Consider the following 26,988-nt stretch of genomic DNA (forward strand, 5'->3'; position numbering starts at 1 on the left):
TGTTTTAGCTTCTTTGGTTATACTACCAAGCCACGAAATTATATCACACACTTTAATAAACTTGTACTTTATTTTAAAAAGATGTGATGCTGTCTCAAGTGGAAGCGTGCTTGACTGGTCACTAACATGCAGCTCTCGAGTGACAGCAGGATTACTTTGTGTAGACCGGGATTACTTTGTGTAGATCTCCAGCTCGACAAGTGGAGATCCCTTGTGCAAATTCGAAACAAAACAAACAAAGAACCCAAACCCACCGCCCTGGATGAGGCTGACATACAACCGGTCTACTAGTGGAGTACGACCCTGTGTAAGTCATGACTATACCTCTGCTTTTCCACTAGTCACCCACTATTTACTCTTTGTCTAAAAATAATTTAGCTTCAACCTTCAGGTGCCTCCTGCAACCACACTGTTCAGGACGGTGACGATTCTTGGACACTCAGACAAGCTTTTATTATTTCCACCATTTTTAATGCCTTCTCATTCCGAGCAGGTGAGCACAAAATCCATACAATGCGATTTTGGCTTCAGTCAGTGATTTGGCCATTTGCTTTTCTTTTGACGCTTCATCAGGGGTGGGTGGGACACTTCAGAAAGGTGAATTTCCACCGTCGTGACAGAGGAGAGGACACTTCCTCAAGCGGCGCGGGCAGAGCTCAGCAGGCTGCTGTCGCCCTGTGTCCCGGTGGCAGCCTCACACCCCCGCTGCAGGGACGGACCTGATCACAGCCACGCGCCCGCTGGAGCTCCCGAGCGCTTCTCCCCTGCTCCTTCCATCCCCGCAGATTTCACCCAGCCGTTGATGATGCTGGCTTCCAGCCTGCGCGCCGCGGTGACGGATGGGGGGTCAGCTGGATTGTGTCCGCTAGAGAAAGCAGAGCAGCGGGACGCGTCAGCGGGCAGCAGCCCCGTGCCTCTTGCACAGGGAAAGCCAAGCCAGGGAACCGAAGGACAGCGATTGGGTTTTGTACTTGGAAAACAAGTCACAGTGTCGTCCCCACCAGGAGGCTGGGAGGCATCGGTGGCTGCTGCCCCCTCTGCTCCGGGCCTGGGCTGATGGCTAATGCCAAGAGACACTGGACTACTTCACGTGACTGATCGCTACAGGCTGTCACACGCTTGTGCCAATGCTCGTGCAAGAACAAGTTCTAATGGAAGTCCCAGAGCTTAGTGCGGCGTTCTGCACAGCACGGCTTCCCTGAAGGCTGCGAGAGCCCTGCGCGGGGGAGAAGATTGCTCTTCCGTGGTTACGCTGCGCCAGGCTGGTGTCTGGTCTGCCTTAAGTGAAGTATCTCCTGATTCTTTCGGCTGTGGCTAGCTAAGATCAAACAGCCAAGGCAGCAGGATTTTGTCAGCTAAAGGAGATTCAGTACTTACCGGAGATCTAGGTGATGAGCGCCTCCTTTAATGGTCAGGGCAATTAGTGAAGGACTGAGGCTGCTGTTTATCTGGAAGAAGGAGCAGAGACAAACTCTGACCACGTTACCAGGCGGAACCGGACGTGGGTTCTGAGAGCTGGAAGATGAGCTGGGCAGGACTGAGGAAAAGCACAGGAAGAGCTCCGTGCTATGGTGGCTATCGCGTGGGTGGCCACCAGCCCTAATGAGCCAAACCCCCTGCCTCAAACGAAGCGAAGGCTTCCCCCAAGACGAAAGCTGTCAGCCCGTTCCAGTACAGGCGGTTGGAAGAAACAGGCTCCTTTGAGCCCGTGCCCCCGAGCGGCCGCTTCCTTTTGCAGCTGGGATTGCCAAGGAACTCCTGCGTTACAATCGGGAGCTAAACTACCTCAAAGCCCAGTTTTAAGTGTTTAAGTTTTTAACTAAAGCTCTGCCGCCCTTCTGAAGTTTTGTTCAATCTAAGCCAAAATATGCCCCGAGTGGCTGCTTACAGCGACCACCTGGTCTCACACAGCGTACAGAGACTGGAAAGGGCAAGGAGCGCTTGGCTGTCAGCACTGGGACCTCGCCTCGACACGGAGACGCGGCGGGTCGTGGTTCGGAGCCCGGCTGTTGGGCAGGGAGGCTCCTGCTCTGTCTGCGCCGCTGCAGCAGCGCTCCCGGCTGACGGACTCCAGTCAGGGCATCTGTTGTTAATATCCTGAGGCTCCCGGAGGGTTCACATAAACCAGCCGCTTGCAGAAACTAAAACGGGCTAAAGATGAATCACCCGCGCTGCTCGGAGAGGGAGAGGGGAGGCATGGCACCTGGAAAGGCTGTGCTCGGGCTGCGGGAGTGCACGTGCTTACCCCACCTCCGGCCCACGGGTCCAGGTCTCCATTTGAAAAAATGATGTTGCTTGCACTTTTCAGGTCTGAAATTCAGAGAGATAACGTTTGAGAGGCCTCTTTCCTGCCCGTTTACCCAAACGTGTTTCCCACTACAGCAAACATGGACAAGTACAGAAATCACACAAGAATAAAAGAAATTCTCGGCAGTTTTTAGGATTTCCACTTTTGTCTCAAGGAGGCACAGAAAGGCCTGTTTGGTTCAAGTCAGCACAAGGCTGTGACTTTCTGCCGGGGCTTAGAGCGCTGTGCCTGTCCCCACGGAGCTCAGCTGGGCAGAGGGGGGACGGGCAGCCAATTACAGGGTAACGCAAGGGGACGAGCAGCCGGCACGACTCACCTCCTCCCCAAAAGTTTGTCTGCAGCCAGCGTGCTCGCGGCTTCACGCGCCATTTGCTCCAACAGTACTGCTCTCGCATGGCCTCCGTGAAGGGCATCGCAGGGAACATGTCAGTCACGTTGTTGCTGTTGAAAGTTAAGTTGATCTCGGTGCAAACCTGAGAGGTACAAGAGCTGTCGTGGGGCAGGGGTGTAACCAGGGCAGCAGCTGAAACCTCTTGGTGCCACCAACACCTTACCTGGTAGTCCCAGGCCTTGGCGTCCAAGCCAATGCCGCAGCCCGTAGGGTCGGCACAGGACTGGTACAGCTGGTATATGTCGTAGCACTGTGCCGAGCCGGAGGAGTTGTAAAACACCCCTGCCAGGTGGAAACACAGCGCAAAGCCAACCCGTCAGTACCTCTCCGCTGTCTCGCCCACCGCCTCCCGCACGAGCCTCGTGGCCAAGACCCAGCAGAGGGGTAGCCATCCCAGCTGGGCAAGTGGGCTGGGGCAGAGCCAGCAGGGTCTGCACCAGCGTTCGGTAACGATCCCAACTCTATGCCACAGCTTTCACGTGGTCTCAAGCCCGGCTGCAGGATATCCTTTGCTTCTGCTGCATCCATGGGGAGGAAGAGGCTCCCGGGCGCTCCCTGCTCGTGCCAAAAGCCAAGCAACTGGCTCACTAGCCCTTGGGAGAGCCGCAGCCTCCGATCCCCAACGCCCCCAGGAGCAGGCTGTGTACAGGACGTTAGCTGGATGCTTCAAACCGAACGGGACACGATTGCTAAGACCTTCCCACCCCCTCCCTGAAAGTAGCTGTTGTCTGAATCCATCAGAGGGCCAAGGCTGGCTGGTCACAGGCAGGATTTTGTTTGACCGTTGTTGAAGAAGGGAAAGACAGCGTGTGCAGGCTTGCCCAGATGAAAGAGCACCTGACCAGGCGGCCCAGCGAAGCGTAGCCGGGTAGCTGCCCAGGAATGAGCTGCTTTTTGTGTGGATGGGTAGTTACCAGATAGCGAGGAGGAGGAATGCGGCTACGCCCGTGGCCATCCGCTGCTGCCAGTGTCACAGCCCACAGGCAAAATCCACAAACACTGCGGGTTTTGTGCAATAACCAGCTCCAACGGCTCCGCTTGCAAACGGCCCCCGGCGGCTCCGCGAGGCAGGCGGCGCGCGGTGCCTGCAAAGCACCAGGCAGAGGCCGTGGAGGAGGGAGGCTGCTGCAGCCACCGGCTTCTGGATGGCTCTGTGGCGTGGGCAGCACAGCCGCGGCCCCCCTGAAGCATGAAGCCACCGGTTCGGCCGCAGACGCCTGCCCAGGAGATGCACTGAGCGTGTGCGGCGGAGAGTCCCGGGGCTACGCCGCATTCAGAGCAAGGCTGCTCGGCTCGCAGGCCGGCATGGCCAGGCTCGTGTCGGACACCTACCTGGCGAAACTCCTGGAAGGGCTCAGCAGCCTTCGCTCGCAGAGCGCACTGTGCGACGTGACACTGGAGGCAGAAGGGGTCTGCTTTCCAGCCCACAAGATCATTTTAGCCTCAGCAAGTAACTACTGCAAGATCCTGTTTGTTGGAAATTTGACAAGAGCGGGGAGCCGGGATGGTAATGTCCGGCTGAAAGCCGTCAGCGCTGCCGGGCTGAGGAATGTTCTCAACTTCATTTACTCCAACAAACTAGACCTCTCATTACAGAATATTGAGGAGACCTTCAAAGCCGCAGAAACCCTCCTGGTTCGGGAGGTGATCAAGCTGTGCTTTTGCTTTCTGGAGGGTTGCTTGAACTGTGAGAACTGCATGGATGTTCTTAACATTGCTAAAAAACTCGGCCCAGCAGAGTTGAGACAGAAAGCCATGCGCTACGTAGGGCAGCACTGCCAACAGATCCTGGCTGATCCTCGGCGCTTGAAAGACCTGGACCGAGGAACCCTTTGTGAAATTTTAGACAGGACCGACAGCGAGGGATACAGCGAGCTGGAGCTGCTCAGGGCCGCCGTGAGCTGGCTGCAGCATGACCACGCGCGGCTGAAAGATGCAGCAGATATTTTAAGGCGCATAAGATTCCCTCTCATTCCTTTACAGGATCTGCACAGATACGTCCGAGAAATGCCTCTTATGAGGCTGGATTCAGGCTGCCACAGATACCTGCAGGAGGCTCTGAATTACCACTCCCAGCCGTACGCGCAGCCAGTCCTGCAGACCCAGAGCACGAGCCCCCGCTCCGGTTCCGCCGTGCTGCTCGTCACTGGTGGCAGAACCACCAACAACTGCGTCTCCAGAGAGATGTGGGCTGCGGACCAGAGCTGCAGCACCTGGCACAAGGTCGGCGACCTCTGCGTGCCCGTGTACAACCACTGCGTCGCCATCATCAATGACTTCCTCTTTGTCATCGGGGGACAGTGCAAATTTGATCCCACAGGAAAGCAGCCATCAAATGAGGTAAGACACGGGAAGCCTTTAGCCTCGGAACAACATCTGGGTGAGGGAGGGAGGGAGAAAGGGAGTCATTCCTCTTGCCCACCACAGCTCTCCCACCTCTGCATATTTCTTAGGGCTCTGTGCAGTACTGAAGGCCCTGGGGAATACAGCTTCCAAACCCTCTGGGAAGCAATCAGGTCCTGCCCTGGTCTCACCTTGCTCCCGCTCTAAATTGTCATCCTAATCCGTACACAGCTTCCACAGGGTGGGTTCAGCCACGTCCACATCACTCAATCAAGCAACCCCACGAGTGCTGCCCCCGTCCCCGTTGCTGCCGCCGTGGGACTCACGCTGGGGAGGCATGGCTGAAGCCTACCGCTTGAGAACGGCTCCTTCCTTGGTTTTGCCCTTGAAAGGCATACCTGCTTCAGCTCCCAGGACCTTCCCCTTCTGCCGGGAGAGTAAAAAGACTTGTGCAGGGTTTTATGTTTCCCTAGATGGCTTCAGTGAGCTTGCTAGAAACACCAGCATGTTTTTCTTTCCCATGCTCCCAGGGGGCTTATTTCCGTGTGGTGTTTAGTTCGACACTGCCACTGCAAACAGCCGCTCCCTTCCACCGCCTTGGAGGCCGGAGGCAGCTCCGCAGCAGCGCAGCAGAGGACGCGGGAGCAGCAGGGACGGGGCGCTGGCTGCTGGGCTACAGCCCAAGCCCGGCACTCACCCCATGTGGTTCTGCAGATGCTGACCTGGGCTTCCTCCCCAGGACTGACAAAACAAGCTTGGGGAGGTATTTACTGCTGAGGAAGACGGGGGTGAAAGCCCAACCTTACCAGAGGTGCTGTGCCCCTGCGGTGATGCCGCCATGGACGAGAGGAGGGGAAGCCACTCCTGCCTTCTCCTGGGCAAAAGCAGCAGGCAAAGCTCAGCTGCTCCCTTTACGACACACTCAAACAGCAGCAGAGATGCAAAACGTGCTTGTTTAAATCCCACTGAAACAGTTTTCAGCTGACACATGCAAGCTAGTGTTTGCAACAAAGGTATTTCATTAAGCCAACTTGTTTCACCTCCTGCTTGCTCTAAACTGAGAGCGCAACCTCTTCCCAGAGCTCCAGACCCGCAGAAAGGCCTAATCCAGCCTCCAGCTCCACCAGGGAGGCACTGCTGCATCAGCTGGCGGGCACCAGAAGTCGAGCCTGTCTAGGTCTGAATATAAAACCTTCTTCAGACCAGGGAGAACGTTTATCGGCTCCTGAAGCCACAGGAGACACAAGTGGGCCAACCGCTCTCCGCTAACCATCACCCATCTGCTGCGATCCTAGGTTTTCCGATTTGATCCCCGCAACGCTACCTGGCTCCAGGTCGCCAGCATGCTGGAGAGGCGGACACGCTTCCACGCGGATGTGCTCTCTGATCGCATCCTTGCCGTGGGTGGCGGGACGCTGCTGGGGGCCCTGACCTGCACCGTGGAATCGTACCAGCCTGCCGACAACAAGTGGGAGTTCACGGCTCCGTTCCCCACGCCTATTGCTGACCACGCAGGAACAACCCACAAGGGAATCCTCTACGTTTCAGGTGACAGAGCTAGTAGAAAGCAGCATATTTTCACATAGCGTCATTGATTGTTGCTGGCATGTTAACGTCACAGGCTAAGCCTGCACCCGCCCCAGTAACACCCACGGCTCCGGCGTCCCTTTCCTGCTGTGTTAGCGCAGCCTCACTGCCCTCCTGAATGGCAGGAGTTCTTTTCTTTCCAAGACATCAACGGTGACATCATCTCCTTGCAATCCACACCCCTGCTCGCCTCTGACCTTGCAATCCTGGCTGAATCCCAACGCTTTGCTGCCTGAAAAGGTAAAGCAGGAGCGGGCAGCCGTGGTGTCGGGGATGGGATTAAACCCTGGTATTAATCTGAATGGATGGTGTGGGACTAAACCCCACTGCGCGGCTTTGTTCGTCGGTACAAAAAGCAGTATCGTGCAGGCTCTTACCCTCTGATCCCGCACAGCTCTTGCCCTACGAGGGATCCCGTCTTTCCAGGGATCGTTGCTAGATTGCGCAGGACGTTGAACAATAAAGCAGCATGGGTTTAAGCACATCAGGAAACTGCTGTAGGATCTTTAGCTTTTGCAGCTACTAATTTGGACTTAAAAGTTAACCTTTGGTTTGTCCTAGGGAAAGAACTGTGCTGTTTGTGTTACTGCCTCTGCAGTTAAAAGCCCTGGGCCAGCCTACCAACGCCGGAGGCTCCCTGCTTTGAAAACCAGCTACGGCCAGCTGGGATCACTCTACTCGTCCAGCACGGACTAACTTCAACCGCACAGCGGCACTTCTCTGTGCTGGACCGTGCATGCGAGCCCCCAGGGGCCGGGCGGGCTGTCCTACCCAGACGCGTGCCCGCTGAGGGCAGGGCTGGCCCCCGCTGGCAGCGCAGATGGATAATGGGTTCCCTGGGGCAAGGGCTGAGGCTCAGGGGCAAGTCCCTGCTTTGACCCAGCTGGCCCACGGCACCTCTGTTGGTCTCTCTGTTGGACAGCAAGGACAAAATTGCCTCACGGAGCTTCACACACCCACACCCCAGGGTGGCTTGGGCTGGATAACGCCATAGCCCTTGGGTACAAGACCTTACCTACCTATAATAATCATTTTGTTCTGAACTAGTGGGGTAACGGCAAATTTGCTGTGGCCGGCCTACAGCCCTGCCCAAGCAAACTGAAAAATTACGCCCATTACTTCAGTACCAGATTTAGACACGAGTTCCACGCAGACAAAGCGTCCGCACCCAGGTGAGCTGGGGCTTATGGCCAACCTGAGATACCACCTCCCGTGTTGGCAAAGACTTTCTGCAGGCTGGGATCCAGCAGGCAGGCAGCTGGAGGCGCCTAACCCCCCCCCAGCAGCACCCTCCTGCTGCACGGAGCTTCTCATAATGCACCCCTGCAACGCTCAAGTGAGTGCTTCATCAGGAGAAAAAGCTGCCACCAGCACTGGCAGATTGGCTCTGACCTTCTGTCAAAAAGCCAAAGTTCAAAGAGCTTTGAACGCTTTTCTTTCAAGCCACCATGTTGTGACTGCGCATTCTGGAAGCAGATTCCCTAATTAAAGCTGTTCCTGGTTACGCTCGAAATACTCCCAGAGCTTCACTCCAAAATCTTCTGTGGAAAACTGTTTACAGAAGGAGCTGGAACTGGTTTGGAGTTTATTATTTTTTTTTTCTTTAAAATACCTAAGAAGCTCAGGTTTTAAATTTCACACCGCATCACCTCTGCAGAACGGTGTGAAATTTTAAACCTGAGCTTCTTAGGTATTTTAAAGGCAAAAAAAATCAGCTCTGCTAATGTTTGCAGAAGGTTTGCTGGGTGTCAGAGAGGATGATGGATAGATTTTCAAGACTTCTGTTTTCCTTGTAGGGGGCTTCTCAGGGGGTAAAACCTTACGAGACACTTACAGCTACCTCCCTCGCCTCCGACGCTGGATTGGCAACAGTGCCATGGCTTTTACCCGCTGTGATCACGGGATGGCTACAGTCAGGGACAGGATCTTTTGCATTGGAGGAAGGACACTAAAAGGAGTAAGTTCATTTGCTCTTATAATCCCAAATGTGCTGCAAAATGGTGTCTCTACATTGCCAGGCTCTGAGTGTTTTATTCCGACAGGTTGACCAGTAACTTCATTATTTTTGGCCTCTTAGCTGACCGGCACAGTCAGCAAGTCAGGCCAATAAGCGTATGAAAACGTGCCTGCCGTTACAGCTGTGCACGTCGCAAGCTGCCCTGTTACCACACTCGATTTGCTAAAGTACAAAGGCTGTTCAAAGGGTTTTTTTTTTTTTTTTTAATAAAGAAAACATGGTGGAGGTGCAGCCTGCTGACACGGGAAAACCTGAGTGTAAAACTAGTCACGTACTTGCCCCAACACACTGATTTCCCTTGTTCGAGCTGAAAAGGGGCGCAACACTGGCAGACGGGAGGAGGAACGGACTGCAGGGAGGACGCTAGCCTAGATTTTAGGAAAGACGGAATGCAAATGAATTCTCTTCAAACCTGTACTTCCCATCTCGGAAAGAGGAGGGAAAGCACTGCCCAGTCTCCTGGGGAAGAGACCTGACCACGACTGAAAGACTCGCTCTAGCAGAATCCCATTCCCTGAAGCCAAGAGAACTGAGTTTTCCAAGATCATTCATCAATTCCCATTTGAAAGTGTAAAGACTCAGGGCCTGGCCCCATTTTACCACGATGGGTACGGTTTCTTTCGAAGGAACGCACGGGCATCTCAGAGTACTTAATTGCTCACTGAGGAAAGGATAGAAATCTATAAAGAGAAACTGCACATCCAGGCGGACATCAAATTCATCCAGATGACACAAACTCAGTTGTGGTCCACAATCCGATGCAATATAGCCCTCTTTAGATGGGTTCCTTCGTAATGTGTTAAATATCTAGAGAGCAGGCAGGACTTGGGCTATGCCAGTCCCAGCAGGTCCCTGTGGCACCTTGCTCAGCTCGCTCCTCTGATTTTCCAAGAAGGAAAAAGCTCCTTTAAAGCCATGCCATTCTGGTGTTTTATTCAGTTTCTTTTGAGGCTCTGCTAAATTGCTAAATGCGGTCAAAAATCTGGCACCTCGAGCCCCGTGGTATTCAAACAGGAGTTTGGGGCCCCTCTGTACAGGAGGGACACTGAGGTGCTGGAGCGTGTCCAGAGGAGAGCGACCAGGCTGGTGAGGGGTCTGGAGACCAGGGCATGTGGGGAGAGGCTGAGGGAGCTGGGCATGGTTAGCTTGGAGAAGAGGAGGCTGAGGGGAGACCCCATTGCCCTCTACAACTCCCTGAAGGGAGGGTGTAGAGAGGTGGGTGTTGGGCTCTTCTCCCAGGTGAATAATGACAGGACCAGAGGAAATGGTCTGAAGCTGCGGCAGGGGAGGTTTAGATTAGATATGAGGAAGAATGACTTTACTGAAAGAGTGGTCAGGCACTGGAACAGCCTGCCCAGGGAGGGGGTTGAGTCACCATCCCTAGAGGTGTTTAAGAAACGTCTAGATGTGGCACTTGAGGGCACGCTCTAGTGACAGAGATTGTAGGGTTTTGTGTGTGTGTATGGTTGGACTCGATGATCTCAAAGGTCCTTTCCAACCATGAAGATTCTATGAGTCTATGAAACACTGGTTTCCTTTATCGTCAACCAAGCGAGCCTGACATGACAGTGACGCCCACTCGAGGCGTGATACAATGGGTGAGTGTTGGTCTGGTTCTTCGCAGGCGGAGGAATGGATTCACGTCAGTGAGACGGAGTGTTATTGTCCTGGAAGCAACCAGTGGACAACGCTAACGCTATCCCCGTTCAGCTGCTGCCAGTTCAGCGTCACAGCCCACCACACTACGCTCTACCTCACAGGAGGTGCGTCACTGCAGCACATGCAGAAAGAAGACAGTGTTTTCCTGTATGACACAGAGGGCTGGGCATGGAAGAAAGCCAGTCCCCTGCCTAAAGCTCTGGTGGATCATGCCTCTTGCATGATTAAACTGTCCCAAGTGAACGTAGCTGGTGAGACGAGGAGAGGCATAAAGTGCTCCCCCACAGGCAGAAGGAAGAAATCTACTCTCAGCTTGTTCATCACAAAGAAACAAGAGTCCCACTTTGCCTCAGAAAAGAAGTAGGATGTGAATAAGTCAAGCAGATCTGACAGTGTTTGCCAACAGTGTAGTATTTTAACAACTCTCCCAGTTGCCAGCCGAACATCTCTAGCAGTGATTTGGAATTGGTACATTTTTGACTTGGTGTTATTATGGTGACATGCATAATCTGCAAAAAAAGAATTAGTTCCCAATCCTACTAAGCTACATCAAACCTATAAGAATTCCTTAAATCAATTTTTTGTCATTAAGAACCTGTTTTTCTGAATAATGACCAATGTAGAACTTATTTTCCATGAGCAACTTCAGAGATTTTATGAGGAAGTCTTCAAAAGAGCTTTGAATTCCATCTCTAGTAATTTCCTTACAAACACTGCTGGCTCACAAATTAAGTACTGACAGAGACACATATACGCAATGTATTTAAAACTGTCTTGACACTGGATTAAGACCATAGGGCACTGTGATGACAACCTTGTCCTCAACAAGCAGACCAGAAAACTTTCTTCAGTGAACATGCATTGAACCCGTGACTGCTTGAGCCAGAGTATGGGTAAACTTTTAGAAAGGAACCAAGTATCTTAGAAATCCACATCTCACAGACAGTCAACGGGCTAAGGGGCTGGAATGGACAAAAAACCTGACGAGGATAAGTTTGGAAAGGTGTGAGAATGAATCCATGGCCACCATGGATACCCTGATGGACAGAGCCAATATGGGGCAAACCGTCCCAGTGGGAGTCATACCAGGTCCCACGATCCACAACCCACACAGCAATGCGACAGCTCTACTTACAGGTGCTTCTAGAAAACAGGGCGCTAAATAAAAGATGAAATGGATGCTGTTAACTCACCGACAAGAGCAGCCAGGCCTTGAATTGGGTCTGTGTGGGCAAGGATTTGTTCGCAGCCAACCTGGATGAGACACATTACAGGCAAATTGCAGACAGGATCGTTAACAGTCTCTGCTCTGTGGAATGGCTAAGCTGGAAGATTCACTAAAATTACCACGTAGACATTTTATGGTTCAGCAGCTTTCCAAGGGCTTAATGGTTTTTGGGGTATTTTTCCTCCCTTCTAGCAACAAAATACATAGGAACAAGGAGACAGGGCTAGGACAAGTTAAGCGGCTGTGCAGAGGCTGCAGTGATACACTGCAAGGAGTTCCTTCCTCCTACAATCAGAATATTTCAATGCCCTCCTCAAGAGCCGGGGGCAGGGGGGTGTAGAATAATTATTTCCTTTTTACAGGTTGTTAAACAGACCCTAGAAGGGAACTGGATGCCCAGTGGAGCCAGAGACAGCCCCTCCTGAGTCCCAGTACAGCGTAGCCTGTATGACATGCGCAGCACGCGTGTCGCTCCAGGTAGGACCCGAACCACAAACGCCGCAAGGCAAATGAAGTGGGGTCGGCGTGGTGTGCTGCAGCACAGCAGAGAACAGCAGCACCACGCTGACAGCACGCCAGGAGGAACCAAGGATTGCAGCAGCAACTGGTGATCTGGGATCAACGCTGGGATCCTTCCAAAGCAGCTGCTGTCTCAGAAGTCTCTGCCCCTGAGGACCAGGTCCCTTTCCCACACTTCCCCATCTCTGACTCTCCGGAAAGTTTAGAGGTTCTCCAGTCCCAACAGCAGAAGACATTTCTCTGCATTATACTCTGAGGTGCATCATCTCCCTGGGCAATACTCAGAAAGGAGCCTGATTTTTAGGTCTCCCTTCTCACCCACCAAGAAAAAAAAATCTATGAAAGTGTGTTGAAGTGGGCTACAACAAAATTACATTTTTTTAAAAGCTACAGGCTTTTAGTGTTTAAAAGCTGAAGTCAACAAGCTTGCACAGGTCTTTGTGTCTAAGGTAAAGGCAGAGCAGGGCAGAAGTGGCTCCAGCAAACCCTCCCTGACGAGCCTTACGGCACTTCAAACACTGCACTCGCCCTCACAGAGTTTAAAGTGTGTAGATTTACTGCCAGGGTGGATGGGCTGCAACATCCACCACTACTTGCCCCTGTCACCATCACCGATGGCGTGTGCTTGACAGTGCACCGAAGTGCACGGCAGAAATTGCAACTCTCACCTGTGTCCTGGAACTCACCTTCACTGGATTGGCAGGGAGGTGACCCATGAAATCGGTTTTGTAAGGGTAGTCCATCATGGCCATCATGGTGAAGGCATTTCTAGCAAACCCAAAAAGCTGGTAAACATCCTCCTTGTTAGAGATCTTATTGCATGTGGCCATTTTCCTGCTAATTTCATCGAAGGCTGCAGAAAGAAGGAAAATTGAAAGACACAAACTTCAACAGGTGCAAATAATACCAGCCTTCAGCGTCTTCTTTCACTCAGAAGTAAGACGATGCTGTAACACGCAGATGAGGTTTCTAGTGGGAAGGACACATCACATCTAAATTTACACACAGGTAGATGTTCAGACACAGCCTTCCTGTGCAGCTTCACGCTGCCGTGTGGCCCATGGTCCCCAGCTGCCCCTCGCAGAGCCGCTGACACCTCCCTGGGGAGCCCAGAGGAGTCGGCACCCACCGCGACAGCAGCAGTCCCGGCTGGCACAGCGAGAGGAGCAGCTTGGTACGAGCCCGTCCTCGCTGGTGCCCTGCCTGGCTCCCTCCCTGGGCTCTGCTGTGCCCCCCAGGGCAGCCCCCCCGGCAAGCTCTCATGTAGGAGAGCAGGGTCCAGCATGCAGGTCCCGGTGGGATTAAACAGCTGGAAGAACTGTCAGGGAAAAAAACAACCAACCAAACCAACAAAAGAGCGAGTTCCTTGGGAGCTGGGTGCATTTGCAGTAAGAATTGCCAGTGGGAACAGTCCTCACAGAGTTACAAAGGGCTCCCGAGACGAGCCTTCAAACTTCAGTGTGACACGGAGAGGTCAGCTGGAGTCAGGAAATCCAAATTTGAAGAGATCCCTTCAAGATGCACTCATATATCTTTGGTTTTCTACTGGGGAATGCTGCTGCTTTTCTTTTCATCCTCCGCGTTTTGGCGTCACAGTTCCTGTCTGTCCCTATTGTACTCCACAAGCCGCCCACCGCAGCCCGGCTGTCCTTACTTGGAAGCCCAAGGCCAGCGACCTGCCTCTGGATACTCACTTGAGAGCCTAAGCCTTAAATATGACCACCTTATCCACCCCACTGCAGTAAGTGTGGCCCAGGCAGACCTTGAGGATCTTGGCTATTTAACGGTAACATTTGTCCTGCTGTCACCCAAAGCTAAGTGGGATTTTGGACCTCTGGCCCCTCTGGGCAATTCCAGGACGAGCTCCTGCAGCGAGGCAGGAGGCACACAGCCCCTGAGGGGCAGCACCACAGGCCAAGCCAAGCCTTGAGACAGACCAAGAACCCACCACAGCTCCTCCAACACCATGCAGGGCTCCCAGGAGATGCTGCATTGGCCCACGATATCTGCTCGGAGGCATTGCAGACATCTTCACCAGTCTCTGTCCTTGGCTTCACCTGACTGCCCAAGGTTGGAGATGAAAGAGACTGTGATGGCTGCTTCAAAACCTAGATTGCCTTCCAAATACTTCTCAGTTGTCATATGGTGCGGGTGCTGAGGACAGGCATCTGGTGAAGCATGAGGCTTTACAAGCATAAAATGCAGGTGTTTTGCACCTGCAGGTGTTTTGACACTTTGGGTGTAGAAAAGAGAGTTTCATTAACACCGTTGCAGCCCCCATATAGATACTTTCGTTTTGGTGTTGGTTACTATCTTTAATGCCAACTGAAACTGTTCATTAAATCAAAAATCAATCGTGTAAGCAGGAAGAGGCAGCCAGGTGGGCATTTGCATTGATTTAGCTGAACAATTGAAGACCTAGCTGAAGTAAAACTGAATCAGGTCTTTTCCAGGCCGTGGGGACTGCCTGCTGGCTGCCCTTGGGAACCGTCTGCAGGGCTGTCTCTCCTTACCTCCACTCAGGCACAGATCTTTAATCTGCTGGAAGGCTTTGCGGACAGCTGTGACGCAGCCAGGGCTGGACTTCTGAAAATCCTGAAGGGACAGAAAAGACACAGGATTACGGTTGCACAGAGGAGACGCATGTGGAGGCTGCACTGGTAAGAACTGCCAGAAGTACCAGGAGATGAGAGGGGTTACTGGCCCACTGGTCAGAACCTCATCTGCATCTCCAGGAGCAGTGATACCGGTGCTTCTGCCTTGTCCCCCAGACAATCAGCACACCCCAGCAGAAGCCAACAGCCTGCACAGGTCAGTCCAAGCAGCAACTGTTTCACCAGGTCTCGCTGAGATGAGCTGTTAAGACAAAACACTTCGCACTTAGTGGAGCCATTAGACTGAACACGAAGCAGCGAGGAGACACGTGCCTTGGCCAGCAAATGGGAAGAGGCTGCCAGGCCTAAAAAAATTTTGTTGTGCCTTTTTTTTTTTTCCAAACACACCATAGATTTCTTCCAACTCCACTTTGTCTATGAGAAGGAGTCATGGAGAAGTCAGTTATGCATGGGGGCAGAGCACCGGTTTGGGAACCAAGACCTGCTTTACTTCTTAAGCCTGCCAGCGACCTGCCGGGTGACCAAGGCGGCCGTGTCCTTTTTCTTGGAAAAAAACATAACCGATGCTGAAAAAGCACTTCAAGGTATGTTCGAAGAACTACAGACGGTTATGCTGGTGGAAGAAGTTGTTTCTGTCACTGAAAGCTCTAGCAGCCAAAACTGTTTCTCTTCTGTCAGCTTGTAAGGCAGTTTGAGATCAGTTGGCAACCAGTGCTTTGTAAAAATAAGAATTAGTAGTGCTCTTTTAAGGTCTCTTTACCCTGCTAGACCAATGGTTAAGTAATCACAAATCACTAGCTAAGCAGTTTTCTTACAAAGACCCAGCCTCAACTAAAACCAGCCTCTCTCCATCATTTATCAACAATCCTGGTCAACAGGGGAGGTACCAGATGACTGGAGGGTGGCTAATGTGACACCCACCTACAAGAAGGGTCGGAAGGAGGATCCGGGGAACTACAGGCCTGTCAGCCTGACCTCAGTACCAGGAAAGATCATGGAGAGGATCATCTTGAGCGAGCTCTCACGGCAAGTGCAGGGCAGCCAAGGGATCGGGGCCAGCCAGCATGGGTTTAGGAAGGGGGGGTCCTGCTTAACCAACCTGATCTCTTTCTATGACCATGTCACCCACCTTCTGGACGCAGGGAAGGCTGTGGACGATGTCTATCTGGACTTTGGCAAGGTCTTTGACACCGTCCCCCACAGCATTCTCCTGGAGAAGCTGGCGAATCATGGCATAGACAAGTGTACTCTTCGCTGGGTTAAAAACTGGCTGGATGGCCGTGCCCAGAGAGTTGTGATCAATGGGGTGAAATCCTCTTGGCGGCCGGTCACCAGTGGTGTCCCTCAGGGCTCAGTTTTGGGGCCGGTTTTGTTTAATATCTTTATCAATGATCTGGATGAGGGGATTGAGTGCACCCTCAGTAAGTTTGCAGATGACACCAAACTGGGTGGGAGAGTTGATCTGCTGGAGGGTAGGAAGGCTCTCCAGAGGGCCCTGGACAGGCTGGATCCATGGGCCAAGGCCAACTGTGTGAGGTTTAATAAGGCCAAGTGCCGGGTCCTGCATTTCGGTCACAACAACCCCCAGCAACGCCACAGGCTCGGGGCAGAGGGGCTGGAAAGCTGCCCGGCAGAAAAGGACCTGGGGGTGCTGGTGGAGCCAGCTTAACATGAGCCAGCAGTGTGCCCAGGTGGCCAAGAAGGCCAACAGCATCCTGGCTTGTATCAGGAACAGCGTGGCCAGCAGGAGCAGGGAAGGGATGGTGCCTCTGGACTGGGCACTGGTGAGGCCTCACCTCGAGTGCTGTGTCCAGTTCTGGGCCCCGCTGTACAAGAGGGACATTGAGGTGCTGGAGCGTGTCCAGAGGAGAGCGACCAGGCTGGTGAGGGGTCTGGAGACCAGGGCATATGAGGAGAGGCTGAGGGAGCTGGGCACGCTGAGCTTGGAGAAGAGGAGGCTGAGGGGAGACCTCATTGCCCTCTACAGCTACCTGGAAGGAGGGTGGAGAGAGGTGGGTGTTGGGCTCTTCTCCCAGGTGAATAATGACAGGACCAGAGGAAATGGTCTGAAGCTGCGGCAGGGGAGGTTTAGATTAGATATGAGGAAGAATGACTTTACTGAAAGAGTGGTCAGGCACTGGAACAGCCTGCCCAGGGAGGTGGCTGAGTCACCATCCCTAGAGGTGTTTAAGAAACATCTAGATGTGGCACTTCAGCATGCTCTAGTGGCAGGGATTTGTAGGGGTTTAGTTTTTTTTGTGTGTGTGTATGGTTGGACTCGATGATCTCAAAGGTCCTTTCCAACCATCAAGATTCAATGATTCTATGAAAAATAGGTTTGGGACCTTTCTTTTATTCCTAACTCTGCCTTTTTGTCTGATAGTTAGGCTTAGAGAAATGACTACGGAATTTTCCACAGTTTACCTGGGCACTCCTTTAGGGGTTCCAAATCTCCTTCTGGATGTGCTTATTGATCTTCATCTACTAATGGCTCTAATGGGAGCGTGGAGACAGATCAGCCTGGGACAGAGAAGCAGGTCTGCTCTGGCTGCTGTGATGGGCGAGCTCCCCACTGGGCAATGCTGGACTGCTGCAGGGCACTCCCGGCACGCTGGGGAACACCACCCATTCCAGTTCTCCCCCACAAAGCCTTACGGACCCGGGAACAGCTCAGCTGAGCTGGTGTGGAAGCAGAGGCAGGAGGCATTACAGCCATTCCAAGGAAAGCTGCTGCCCCTCCAGGCTGCCAGCTTTACTCTCGAATCACACCGAAGTCAGCTGTCTAAACTGACCCAAGCTGACGGCCCGAACAGTCCCTGCATCGGTCGCCTAATGGGAAGCAGGGATGTGGCTGCGCGTGTCGTACTCACACAGGGGCATTCTGCCCGACCGCGTCATACCTAAATGCCTTCTGCAAAACCAACTTTCTGCCCTCTGCTCGCTTCCCCTGTGAGCTGGAGGCTTACGAAGGAAGCTGGAAAAGCTCAGTAAAAGTCACAGAGAAAGCTGCTTCGAGACAATGCTCTCTGACTCACGGGAGGAGAGCGCTCCCGCAATGATTCATGAAAGGTTTGCATCTTCATTAGTATTAACAGCTCTCAGGGGTGTTCTCTCACCAAGAGGAGCAATTGAATTCAGATTTCAGATGCACAGATTGCTTTTATGCAAATACACTGAAGGGGGAAGGAATTACTTTGAGAACAACACAAAGTGCTTGCTTAGAATCTCAGCCCAGAGGATGACTTACTGCTGCAGAGAGAATATATTTTAAAATTAATTGGAAAGTTTTTCACATGAAAAGGTCAAAGCCCTAGTTCCATGGGTGTGTAGTGACTCACAGCATATTCACAGCCGAAGCAAGTCAGAGCTATCAGCTGCACAGGCTTCTGAAAGGAATTACTTTCAATCAGGGAAGAATTCCCACTGCAAGGCCCGTTAGATGATTGTGGTATTACATTTTTTGTTTTAAAATGTATGATTTTATGTCTTTTATTCTCTTACACACTTAAAATTTCATTTCAATGCATTTATTGTGGTTATTTTCATATGATAGACTTTTCTTTACACTTACCAGTAATGCCATCTGTCCTGTAAGTCTCTGCATTGAAATAAGATTCTCGTATATGTCAATAAGAGCAAAAAGACCAGTACTACCAGGTAGTACATTTCTTTCCTTATAAACTAAATGTAAGTCAGTTCTAAGCAATACCACCTTCCTATAGGTCCTATGTCCTCAAAATGTGAAAGCTACATTTAAATTTTGGTTTTAAGTGAGCCCAGGACACCTTGCGTATTTTTAGTTAGTGGAGTGAAGCTCTTCATTGAAACGCGACCATCACAGGATTAAGGAGCTGCTGTGAACCACTGATATCAATGCAAAATACAGCATCTGGGGAGAGGATTTGAAGAATAAATTATCCAAAGGGTGTTGGTCCAGGCACAAAGGAAAACTTTCAGGCTGTAATATGGTTAAGTCACCAGAAATGGGCAAGTGAATCCTTAGTGCTACTAAAGGTGCTGGAACCGAGCTGTGTTGCTCAGCAGAGCAGCACCTTTGGCCCTGAGCTGCCACAGCCAAGGCAGTGCCCAGCCATCATGTCTGCAGCTGCTGCTTTTCCTTACAGGTTCCCATTTAATTGCATTCCCTGCCCAGCACTGATGCTGTGAAGACAGCTGTCTGTTTAAATACATAGAAAAAACAAAAAAATCCAGCCTCATTAAAGAAAGAAAATACTGCTCCTGGAAAGAGCGTATACTTACTGCTGTTACATCTCTGAAGAACTGGGTAGGGTCTCCAAGCCCAGCCACAGACAACAGAGGAGCACTGGCAGCTAATGCTCCGGCCACAATGTTTGGGTATTTCATCCTCATGTAAGCGCTCAGCATTCCTCCATAGCTGCCGCAGCATAAACAAAAGGGTTACTTCCTCTAACAGGCAGCTTATAACACCGCAACTCAACATTTCAGGCGAGCATTCACAGGCTTACCTAACCCAAGGCAACAAGAAGCTTAGGGATATCTAGTACATGCCATCTTCACGTAAAAAGACCCAGTTACGGTCAAGGAGGCGGCACACAATGTGTTCTTACCGGCCTTTTCCCCAAATGCTCACACCAACTCTGGTGGGAACACAGCAGCCCAGTTTGCTTCTGCAGCCAAATGGAAACCCTGCCTCAATATTTAACTCTGCACCATCCTGAGTGTGTCCTGACAGCTTCAGTGCAAAACCAAGCAGGGCACAAGTGAAGCGGTCACTATTCAATGGGGGAAGTAGCCACATTTTACATACAGGACGATAAAGTCTAGCTAGGCTCTTAGCAAAGGGTGTCCTTGTACACTACAGAATCTGCAGCCCTCTCTAGTGCTGGGAAGTGGAGAGTGTTCTCCCCGGGCACCCCAAATAGCAGCTGCATAGATGATCAGCACAGATCTAGGGAAGGGGAGACATTAACAAATACCACAATAAAACTCAAAGCCACCTTGGTAGCTTCAGTGCCAGGGCCACAATCTGCAGATATATCAAGGGTTGCTAGATAAAGCCATGGTGACAAAAGTTATTCATACGCTGATGTTTGTGGAGTTACTCTGAGGTCACTCCCGGGGCTGTGACACCCCCAAAACGCAGGTAAACCCGGTGTGACACCAAGCTTGCAGGTATTCAAGTTTCCCTCCCCACAACCTCAAGTGGTTGCAGTAAATACCGGTCCCACATCACCCACATGGAAAGCAACACGCATTTCCCTAACCCTGGTCTTGGAAGCTGGCATTAGCTGAAACCTTGCCACAAGTTTGGCAAAGTTATAAGCAAGAGAAGAGGCTTTGTTTCCTCCCATGGGAAACACTGTGCTGCTCCATCCCTGCCCTATTTCAGCGTTCTTCACGTGGTTTAGCGCTGCTCAGGGCTGTGGCAGACTGAACTGTGATTTTGATTTACACACACATGTCTAACATGCAGCTCAGCCAGCAGATTCTGCCGAATCTCTCTCCCACCTCCCCGCCCCAGGACAGTTCCTGGCCCTTTTTACACTAGCCGTGGCCTGACAGTCACACTACAAACACCCCTGAGATCAACAGTCCAGCCATCACCGCAGCGAGCTGGAAACTTAACAACTGTCAGGTCAAATGCTTCTTAGCTCACTGCAGCTGAATTAGAAGCCCGGTACTTGGTGGGAGCTTTTTAAAGGGAAGCATCCCTCTACTGGAAGCGTGGGGAGCCATTCAAGAGACAAGAACATCACATCAACACAGCTCTGAGCTGCAACAGAGCAAGTGCTTTGGGGAAGGAGCTGCTAAGAAGCCAGGAGCAACCAAGCAGCAGGTGCAGAGCAGAATTACAAAGGAGCCTACAATGAAAACGGCTGGATGTTGCAGGAGCAATTTCCTATTTTCTGCAGTTCTGTCTGACTCATACACTGAAGATACCTAGAAACATCCAGTCAGCGGTGCTTCTCCAAAGCAATCACAAATCCAGACTAACTCTTGATGGGATATCTGACTGGGACCTGGTGATGAGCTCTTGGGAACTCATGCACAGGCACATCTGCTCTCTATCAAAGATAGCTTAAAGCTCTGCCTTTAAGACTTACTTGAGAGACAAATAGATCTGTAAGAACAGCACAACTCTGGCTGGGAAAGGATGCAGAGAAGGGAAGGAGCACACAAAACCTTTACCTGCCTCCAAAAGCAATGACAGGGCAGTCCGCAGCACCATATTGCTGCTTAAGCTCAGTAATTAGCACTGCGTAGTCAGCGAGGGCTTGTTCCACAGTAAGCAGACCAGTCTTCTTCAGCTGCGTTGACTCAAGTCCAAATGGAAGAGACTTGCCATAGTACCTCTGAAAGGAAAGAGATAATGCTGCAGAAATGCTGGTGTCAAGGTCTGGTTCTTCTCACTCCAGAACTGGGATAAGCGTGCACAAACGGGAAACGGTAACAGAGCACGTGGTGTCCTCTAACTTGTTCATAACTGAGGAAGTGCCTGGTCTCCTTCACCTGATAAACAGAGACCTTCAGGACATATCCTGTAGAGGACTGACAGTCCATCACAAGCTACTTGAGTGGGTGCCAAGTGGGCCCTCAGCACGTATCTCTCTCCTGAAACCCCCAAGTAGAAAAGGGAACAGGGTAATCTCTTCATGCATAAGTTGTGGAACAGAAGATTTATTAGAGTGGTGTGGCCTGTGGAAACTACTTACAAAAGCTCTGGTCTAAGGCAAATACACCATGGCATAGGTTTTACTGAAACAGTAGTCTGTATCCAGGACTGCTGGCAGGCACAGTAAAAAAAGATTTAGAAGCCAAGGTTAAGTAAAGAAGAGCTGCTACCACGAGGAGAAAGCTTACAGCAGGTATAGCTCAGCTTCAAGAGATATTATTTCTCGACCTGCAGAAAGCTGAATTTGGTAATCCTGAACAGAACAAGACTCTGTAGCATGCATAATGACTAAAATACTCACATGCTCAGCAAAAATCACAAGTGCTTGCTGTTCCTCTGCTAATTCAAATATGAAGTCAGAGTTCTGAGCAAAAGTCCAGATGTCACCTTCATTGCCAGTATAGAAGAAGATGGGTCCAAATCCTTTGTTCCAGAACTTTTCTGAGTGGGACAATTGACAGAAGCAAATTTGAAAAAAAAACACAAAACAACAAAACAACATATGAGCATGAAATGACTACTTTTGGTAAGTCTGGGCAGGAACTTAACAAGGAATAACTCTGTGAACAGGCTGAGCTGGGGCATAAAGGTATTAGAAAGGCCAGGCTACAGAAACCTCTCATTTGAGCAGGGGTGAAAAGAGCTTCCATGAGATCAGCACATGGCCTGGAACTTCTGCTTCTGCAGAAAATCCCTAAAATCTCAGTTCTGCAAAGCATTTGGGAACACCTACCCGCCAAAAGAGCGGTTTCTGATTTATATACCCTCGTCCCAAACAGATTTATATATTATATAAATATTATATATTATATTTATATACACAACTGATCCCAAAACACTTGCACAGATCACTTTTCCCACAAATATAGATGTTAGGGAATTTCCTGCATCTTTCTGCTGCTCCTGCTGTGACGTATAGCATAGAGCCAAGCTGTAAATCACATACCATAGAATGGTGTGGGTGGGAAAGGACCTGCAAAGATCATCCAGTTCAATCCCCCTTCTGTAGGCAGGGACACCTCCCACCAGCCCAGGTTGCTCCAAGCCCCATCCAACCTGGCCTTGAACCCCTCCAGGGATGGGGCAGTCACAGCTTCTCTGGGCAACCTGGGCCAGGGGCTCACCGCCCTCATAATAAAAAATTTCTTCCTTAAATCCAATCCAAATCCACCCTCTTCAAGTTTGAAACTGTTGCCCCTTGTCCTGTCACTGCAGGGCCTGGTAAAAAATCTCTCTCCATCCTTCTTATAAGCCCCCTATGTATATTGAAAGGCTGCAATAAGGTCTCCCCGGAGCCTTCTCTTCTCCAGGCTGAACCCCCCCAGCTCTCTCAGCCTGTCCTCACAGCAGAGGGGCTCCCAGCATCTCCGGGGCCTCCTCTGGCCCCGCTCCAACAGCTCTGTGTCCTTCTGCTGTCGGTGCCCCAGCGCTGGAGGCAGCACTGCAGGGGGGTCTCACAGAGCGGAGCAGAGGGGCAGAATCCCCCCCTCGCCCCCCTGCCCACGCTGCTGGGGATGAGCCCAGGAGATGCTGGTGCTGATATGATGATCTACATTATATGTGTAACACACGCACATCTCTCTCTCATATATCATATACAAATACGTGATGATACATGAAGATGATGTGCTTCATCCTCCAATTTGTTTACAACTGAAGGCAAATTGAGACTGATGGGACAAGCTGACCCTTGATGTCAAGACTTGCTTGTCTAACAAACATTTGCTTTAATGCCTGCTTGACTTTAACAAACATTTGATTTTAGCTTAGTCTTAAATTACACAGGAATTAAAAGGGATAATAAATAGCTTTCTTCAACAACAGACCTCAGACCATCAGTAAAGTGTTGATTTCAACACACTGCCACATGACCCAAAGGGACCCTCCAACAGTGGCTGTCCTACAGGTGCCGCTGCAGCACGTCACATGGGGCCATTTACATTAACAGAGGGGCCTGTATTTAGTCCTTGGCATTCTCAACACGGACTTGCCAAAGCAGGATTTAGCTTGGAAATGGGTTTGAAGCCTTTCATTTAGCAAAACCACTGCTCTTTGTTAACAAAGAGGCTGATTCTCTTTCTGTGTTGCATTTGCTGTGGGTACCAGGTGGGAAACTCAAGTGCTATCTTTACTCTGGCTTTTCTTCTGACGTGCTTTGTGGCTCCTGGAGCAATCGACCATTCACAGGAGCCAAAACCAAACCAGACAGGTTGCTTAAGAGGATATCTATTTTTAGACTGAAATCCTGGGCAGCTGCCAGTTAAACTCAAGACAGTCAGATGCCTGGTTGTGAAATAACAGTTTCCTTCAAGTTCTCGCTGATAATCTGAAAAGTCTCATATTGCACAAGCAGTAGAGGGGAAAGGAACTCACAGGAATTTTGAGTAAGAAACTCAAACTGCTGGTTTGTAAACCAGCAGGAATGCAATGTTAATATTTCGTTTCTCACAAATATTATTCAGCTCTGCTCAGGACACGCAAATAAAACACTTTAAAAAGAAAACAAAAATTACGCAATGCTTTAAACCAGGTGATCCCAAAGTTCTGTTCAAAAAGGGCCACTTAATTAGTGAAATTTCAGCCTTGGGTGTGCTATCAAAATTCAGTGGTGTTCCTATATCTTTGGGCTGAAGTGATCCATGAATTCACACTTGGTGAAATGTATATAACACATATGACTGGGTGCAGGTGCTGAACAAGCCGCAGAGCAACAGGTGATGTGAAGAAGACGAGGTGCTGCATAGGAAGCCCCAGAGGCAGGCGGTGTGTGAGGCAGGTGCCAGGCTGGGCAGCGCTCTGGGCTGGTGCGATTCACAGCTACACCTTTGCTCTCTCCCTGCAAATCTCTCCTTGAGTCCTCCAAGCAGGCAGGACTGAAAAACATGTAATGCTAGTTATTGAAATTGCTGCCTTTTAGTCACATGCTGTTTAGAAAAGCCTCCTCTCTCTTACTGTCTGTTGCACAGAAGATAACTCATTATCTGGCTAGAAAGGAAGACACTGCCAGACTCCTTGCTGGAAGCCCCCATTGTTCAGCACAGCTTAAGCTATCTAAAGTTGCAGGGGTTCAAACAACAAAAAACACTGACCCAAGAGGAGTTATCTTCACTCGTAAGAACAATGGGTGCAGAGTGCAATGTTTGGGTCACTATTTGTTTTTTCTGCTGCATTTGGAGCACCGAGTGGCACTTGTAAGAGACGCCGTGGTCCACTGACAACATGCGTGCTCAGAGCCAGCCCTGGTGGAAGCCTAACGCAGCTGCTGTTCTAGTCAACTCCTGCTCCTGAAAGGCCAATCCCCACCCCCGCACCCCACACCGAACTGAAAGGAAGAGGAGGAGGAGGATACGGACAACACCAGGGGGAATGACTGGCTGATAAGGGGCTGACAATCAGCTCAAACTGACTCCTGGCTGCTCCTGTTGTGGTTTCAGTTGGGATAGAGTTAACTTTTTTATTAGCAGCTGGTAAAGTGCTATGTTTTGGATTTGGGATGAGAAAATACTTTTGACAGCACACTGGTGTTTTCCAGTTGTTGCTGGGCAGTCAAGGCCTTTTCTGCCTCTCACCGGTGAGGGCTGGGGGTGCCCAGAAAGCTGGGAGGGGACACGGCAGGGACAGCTGCCCCCAGCTGCCCAAAGGCTGTCCCGCGCCGTGGAGCATCGTGCTCGGCATGGAAAGCTGGGGGAAGGAGAAGGAAGGGGGGGTCGTTCGGAGGGATGGCATTTGTCTTCCCAAGTCACCGTTGCGCGTGATGGAGCCCGGCTTTCCTGGAGATGGCTGAACACCTGCCTGCGATGGGGAGCAGTGAGTGAATTTCTTGTTTTGCTTTGCTTGTGCACAGCCTTTGCTTTACCTATTAAACTGTCTTAATCTCAACCCACGAGGTTTTTTTTCTCCCTTTTACCCTCCTGATTATGTCGTCCTCCCCCTCCAAACCCGGGGGAGTGAGCGAGCAGCTGCGTGGTTCTCGCTGCCAGCTGGGGTTAAACCACACCAGCCCGGCCCCCCGAGCACTACGCAGAGCGGCTCTGCCCTGCACAGGGCCGGTTAAAGCTTAAGCAGACAGAAACTCAGCCCTGGGCCACAGCAGGGCCCTGCCGCGGCCGGGCCGGCCCGCAGCACACCCCAGCGCCTACCTGAGACCAGGTACCGCTGCGGGAAGGTCTCGTTGCCGCACGTCTCGAAGCTGAAGTGGTCCCGCACCTGCGGGAAGAACCGCTCCGCCAGGCCGGGCCCCGCTGCCCGGGCAGCTGGAGGAGGGAGCGTCAGCGCCGGGAAAACCGGGGGCCCAGCCCGGCCCTGGCAACTGGGGCCCAGGGGAAGCCGGGGCACCCGCCCAGCGCTCCCCAGGCCGGCGGGGGGCGCCGGCCCAGTTGGGAGGGGTCCCGCCCGGGGCACCCACCGGGAGCAGCAGCGGCCGGCGGCAGCGGGAAGAGGAGCAGGAGCGGCAGCAGCGTTCCCATGGCAACCCGCCGGCTCGCGCCTCCGCTCCACGCGCACCAAGCCGTCCTCCCGCGTGGGAACCCCAGGCGGCTGGTCACGTGATCCCAGGGCCGTGCGCATCACGTGGCGGCTTGCCTCTCCCTCACGTGACCGCGCGAGCGCCATGTCTGCCGGGGCAGCGCCATGTTGGTTGGGGGGTTGCCGTCCCCGCACGGCCCGGGGGTGCTGCCGGTGGGGCTGAGGCGGGAGGGGCCGGGAGTCGCCTGCCGCGCCCCGTGCAGGGTGCGGGGGGTCGGGGTAGGAGCCTTGGCGCTGAGGCGGGGCCGGTGGTGGTGCCGGGCGGTGGCCTGTGCGCCTCCCCCCGAGGGGGCAGCCTCGCCGCTGGCTTCTGCTTGTCAGAGCCCTGCAGCGTTTGCCTCTTGGCGCTGAAGCGGTGCGGGCCTTCGCAAGGACAAGTGGTGGCACCCCCGGTCCCCTCAGTGATGCGTTTGCATGAGAAGGAAGAGCTGGGGAGGGGGGAAAGCCCAGCCCAGGCAGCACGCGGGGGCCATGGCGGCTCAGCCCCCGGGGAGGTGCGGGAGGGGGAGGATCCACCTCTCGGCTGAGGAGCGGTGGGTGAGGGAGCAGCAGAGGGGAGGAGGCCTGGAGAACGCCCCTCACTTTCCGCATGAGGGTATAAGTGTGTGACAAGAGCCGAGCGTGTCCCTGTGGTGGTCGTGGACTGGTGAGCCACTGGTTGGGCATACTGGGGAGAGAGGGAGCTTACGCTACTCTGAGAGCAAGTAAGGAGCCGTGTGAAATCGTTTAATGCGTGGTTTCCTCTAGGTTTTTGGTTTCAGAGGGAGGCCGCAGCAGATACCCCAAAGGGCCTGGAGCCCTGAAGGAAAAGGGGAATGGAGAAAGTCGCGTTGCAAACTAGGCAGGGCTGAACTGGCTGGTGTGGCTGTAAGTAAACTCTGCAGTACCTGTGATCTAGCTTGATCTTGTTACGCCAAGCGCTGTATAAAAGTGCAAAAAAAGACGTGGTTTTACCCCAAAGGGTCAGTACATTGTCAGCTTATTCAAAATGTTGCAGAGACTTTACAAGATGTCTGTGAATGTCATAGAAGTTTATATTTTATAAAGGAAGGGTTTTAGTTCACAGAAGAGCGAAGGAGCTGTTATAGGAAGAAGATTTAAAGGGGGCGGTCATACGTGGGAAGCTGCAGCAGCAGCAGCAT

The 26,988-nt window shown here is 51.9% G+C and overlaps 3 protein-coding genes across 5 annotated transcripts in view; 2 read left to right on the top strand and 1 right to left on the bottom strand.

Annotated features, from left to right (window-relative positions):
• Nucleotides 1–6: 6 nt before the first annotated feature.
• On the bottom strand, nt 7–25,870 carry DPP7 (dipeptidyl peptidase 7). Its single transcript, XM_054220211.1, has 13 exons — nt 25,728–25,870; nt 25,462–25,575; nt 21,624–21,763; nt 20,839–21,002; nt 18,928–19,063; nt 14,566–14,647; nt 12,739–12,905; nt 11,499–11,559; nt 2,863–2,981; nt 2,625–2,781; nt 2,246–2,310; nt 1,378–1,448; nt 7–865 (listed from the first exon to the last, which is right to left on the bottom strand). The coding sequence occupies exons 1-13, from the start codon at nt 25,786–25,788 to the stop codon at nt 724–726; spliced, it is 1,479 nt and encodes a 492-aa protein (XP_054076186.1). The 5' UTR covers nt 25,789–25,870; the 3' UTR covers nt 7–723.
• LOC128917359 (kelch-like protein 9) lies at nt 3,997–10,669 on the top strand. Its single transcript, XM_054220218.1, has 4 exons — nt 3,997–5,039; nt 6,338–6,590; nt 8,426–8,586; nt 10,271–10,669. Exons 1-4 carry the CDS (start codon nt 4,005–4,007, stop codon nt 10,667–10,669), a joined length of 1,848 nt encoding a protein of 615 aa, XP_054076193.1. The 5' UTR covers nt 3,997–4,004.
• Nucleotides 24,995–26,988, top strand: part of LOC128917357 (dual specificity testis-specific protein kinase 2-like) — a 43,038-nt gene continuing 41,044 nt past the window's right edge. For 2 of the 3 annotated variants that reach the window (XM_054220212.1, XM_054220217.1), the window contains exon 1: nt 24,995–25,129. In XM_054220212.1, the coding sequence (XP_054076187.1) occupies nt 25,099–25,129 (31 nt within the window). In that variant the 5' untranslated portion in view covers nt 24,995–25,098. Of the gene's footprint in view, nt 25,130–25,953; nt 26,493–26,988 lie in introns of those variants that run through there. The other variant, XM_054220215.1, reaches the window with a different exon arrangement.

Source organism: Rissa tridactyla, chromosome 14, assembly GCF_028500815.1.
Source record: "Rissa tridactyla isolate bRisTri1 chromosome 14, bRisTri1.patW.cur.20221130, whole genome shotgun sequence".
Taxonomy (NCBI): domain Eukaryota; kingdom Metazoa; phylum Chordata; class Aves; order Charadriiformes; family Laridae; genus Rissa; species Rissa tridactyla.

Excerpts from the sequence above, each read along its gene's own strand:
- LOC128917359 (XM_054220218.1), top strand. The coding sequence starts at position 4,005 with ATGGCCAGGCTCGTGTCGGACACCTACCTGGCGAAACTCCTGGAAGGG. Across the intron at positions 5,040-6,337 it reads GAAAGCAGCCATCAAATGAG|GTTTTCCGATTTGATCCCCG; the intron begins GTAAGACACGGG and ends CTGCGATCCTAG. Across the intron at positions 8,587-10,270 it reads GAGGAAGGACACTAAAAGGA|GCGGAGGAATGGATTCACGT; the intron begins GTAAGTTCATTT and ends GGTTCTTCGCAG.
- DPP7 (XM_054220211.1), bottom strand. The coding sequence starts at position 25,788 with ATGGGAACGCTGCTGCCGCTCCTGCTCCTCTTCCCGCTGCCGCCGGCC. Across the intron at positions 14,648-18,927 it reads TCTTCAGAGATGTAACAGCA|GATTTTCAGAAGTCCAGCCC; the intron begins GTAAGTATACGC and ends CTGTCCCTTCAG. Across the intron at positions 11,560-12,738 it reads TCCCTGCCAATCCAGTGAAG|GTTGGCTGCGAACAAATCCT; the intron begins GTGAGTTCCAGG and ends TGTCTCATCCAG.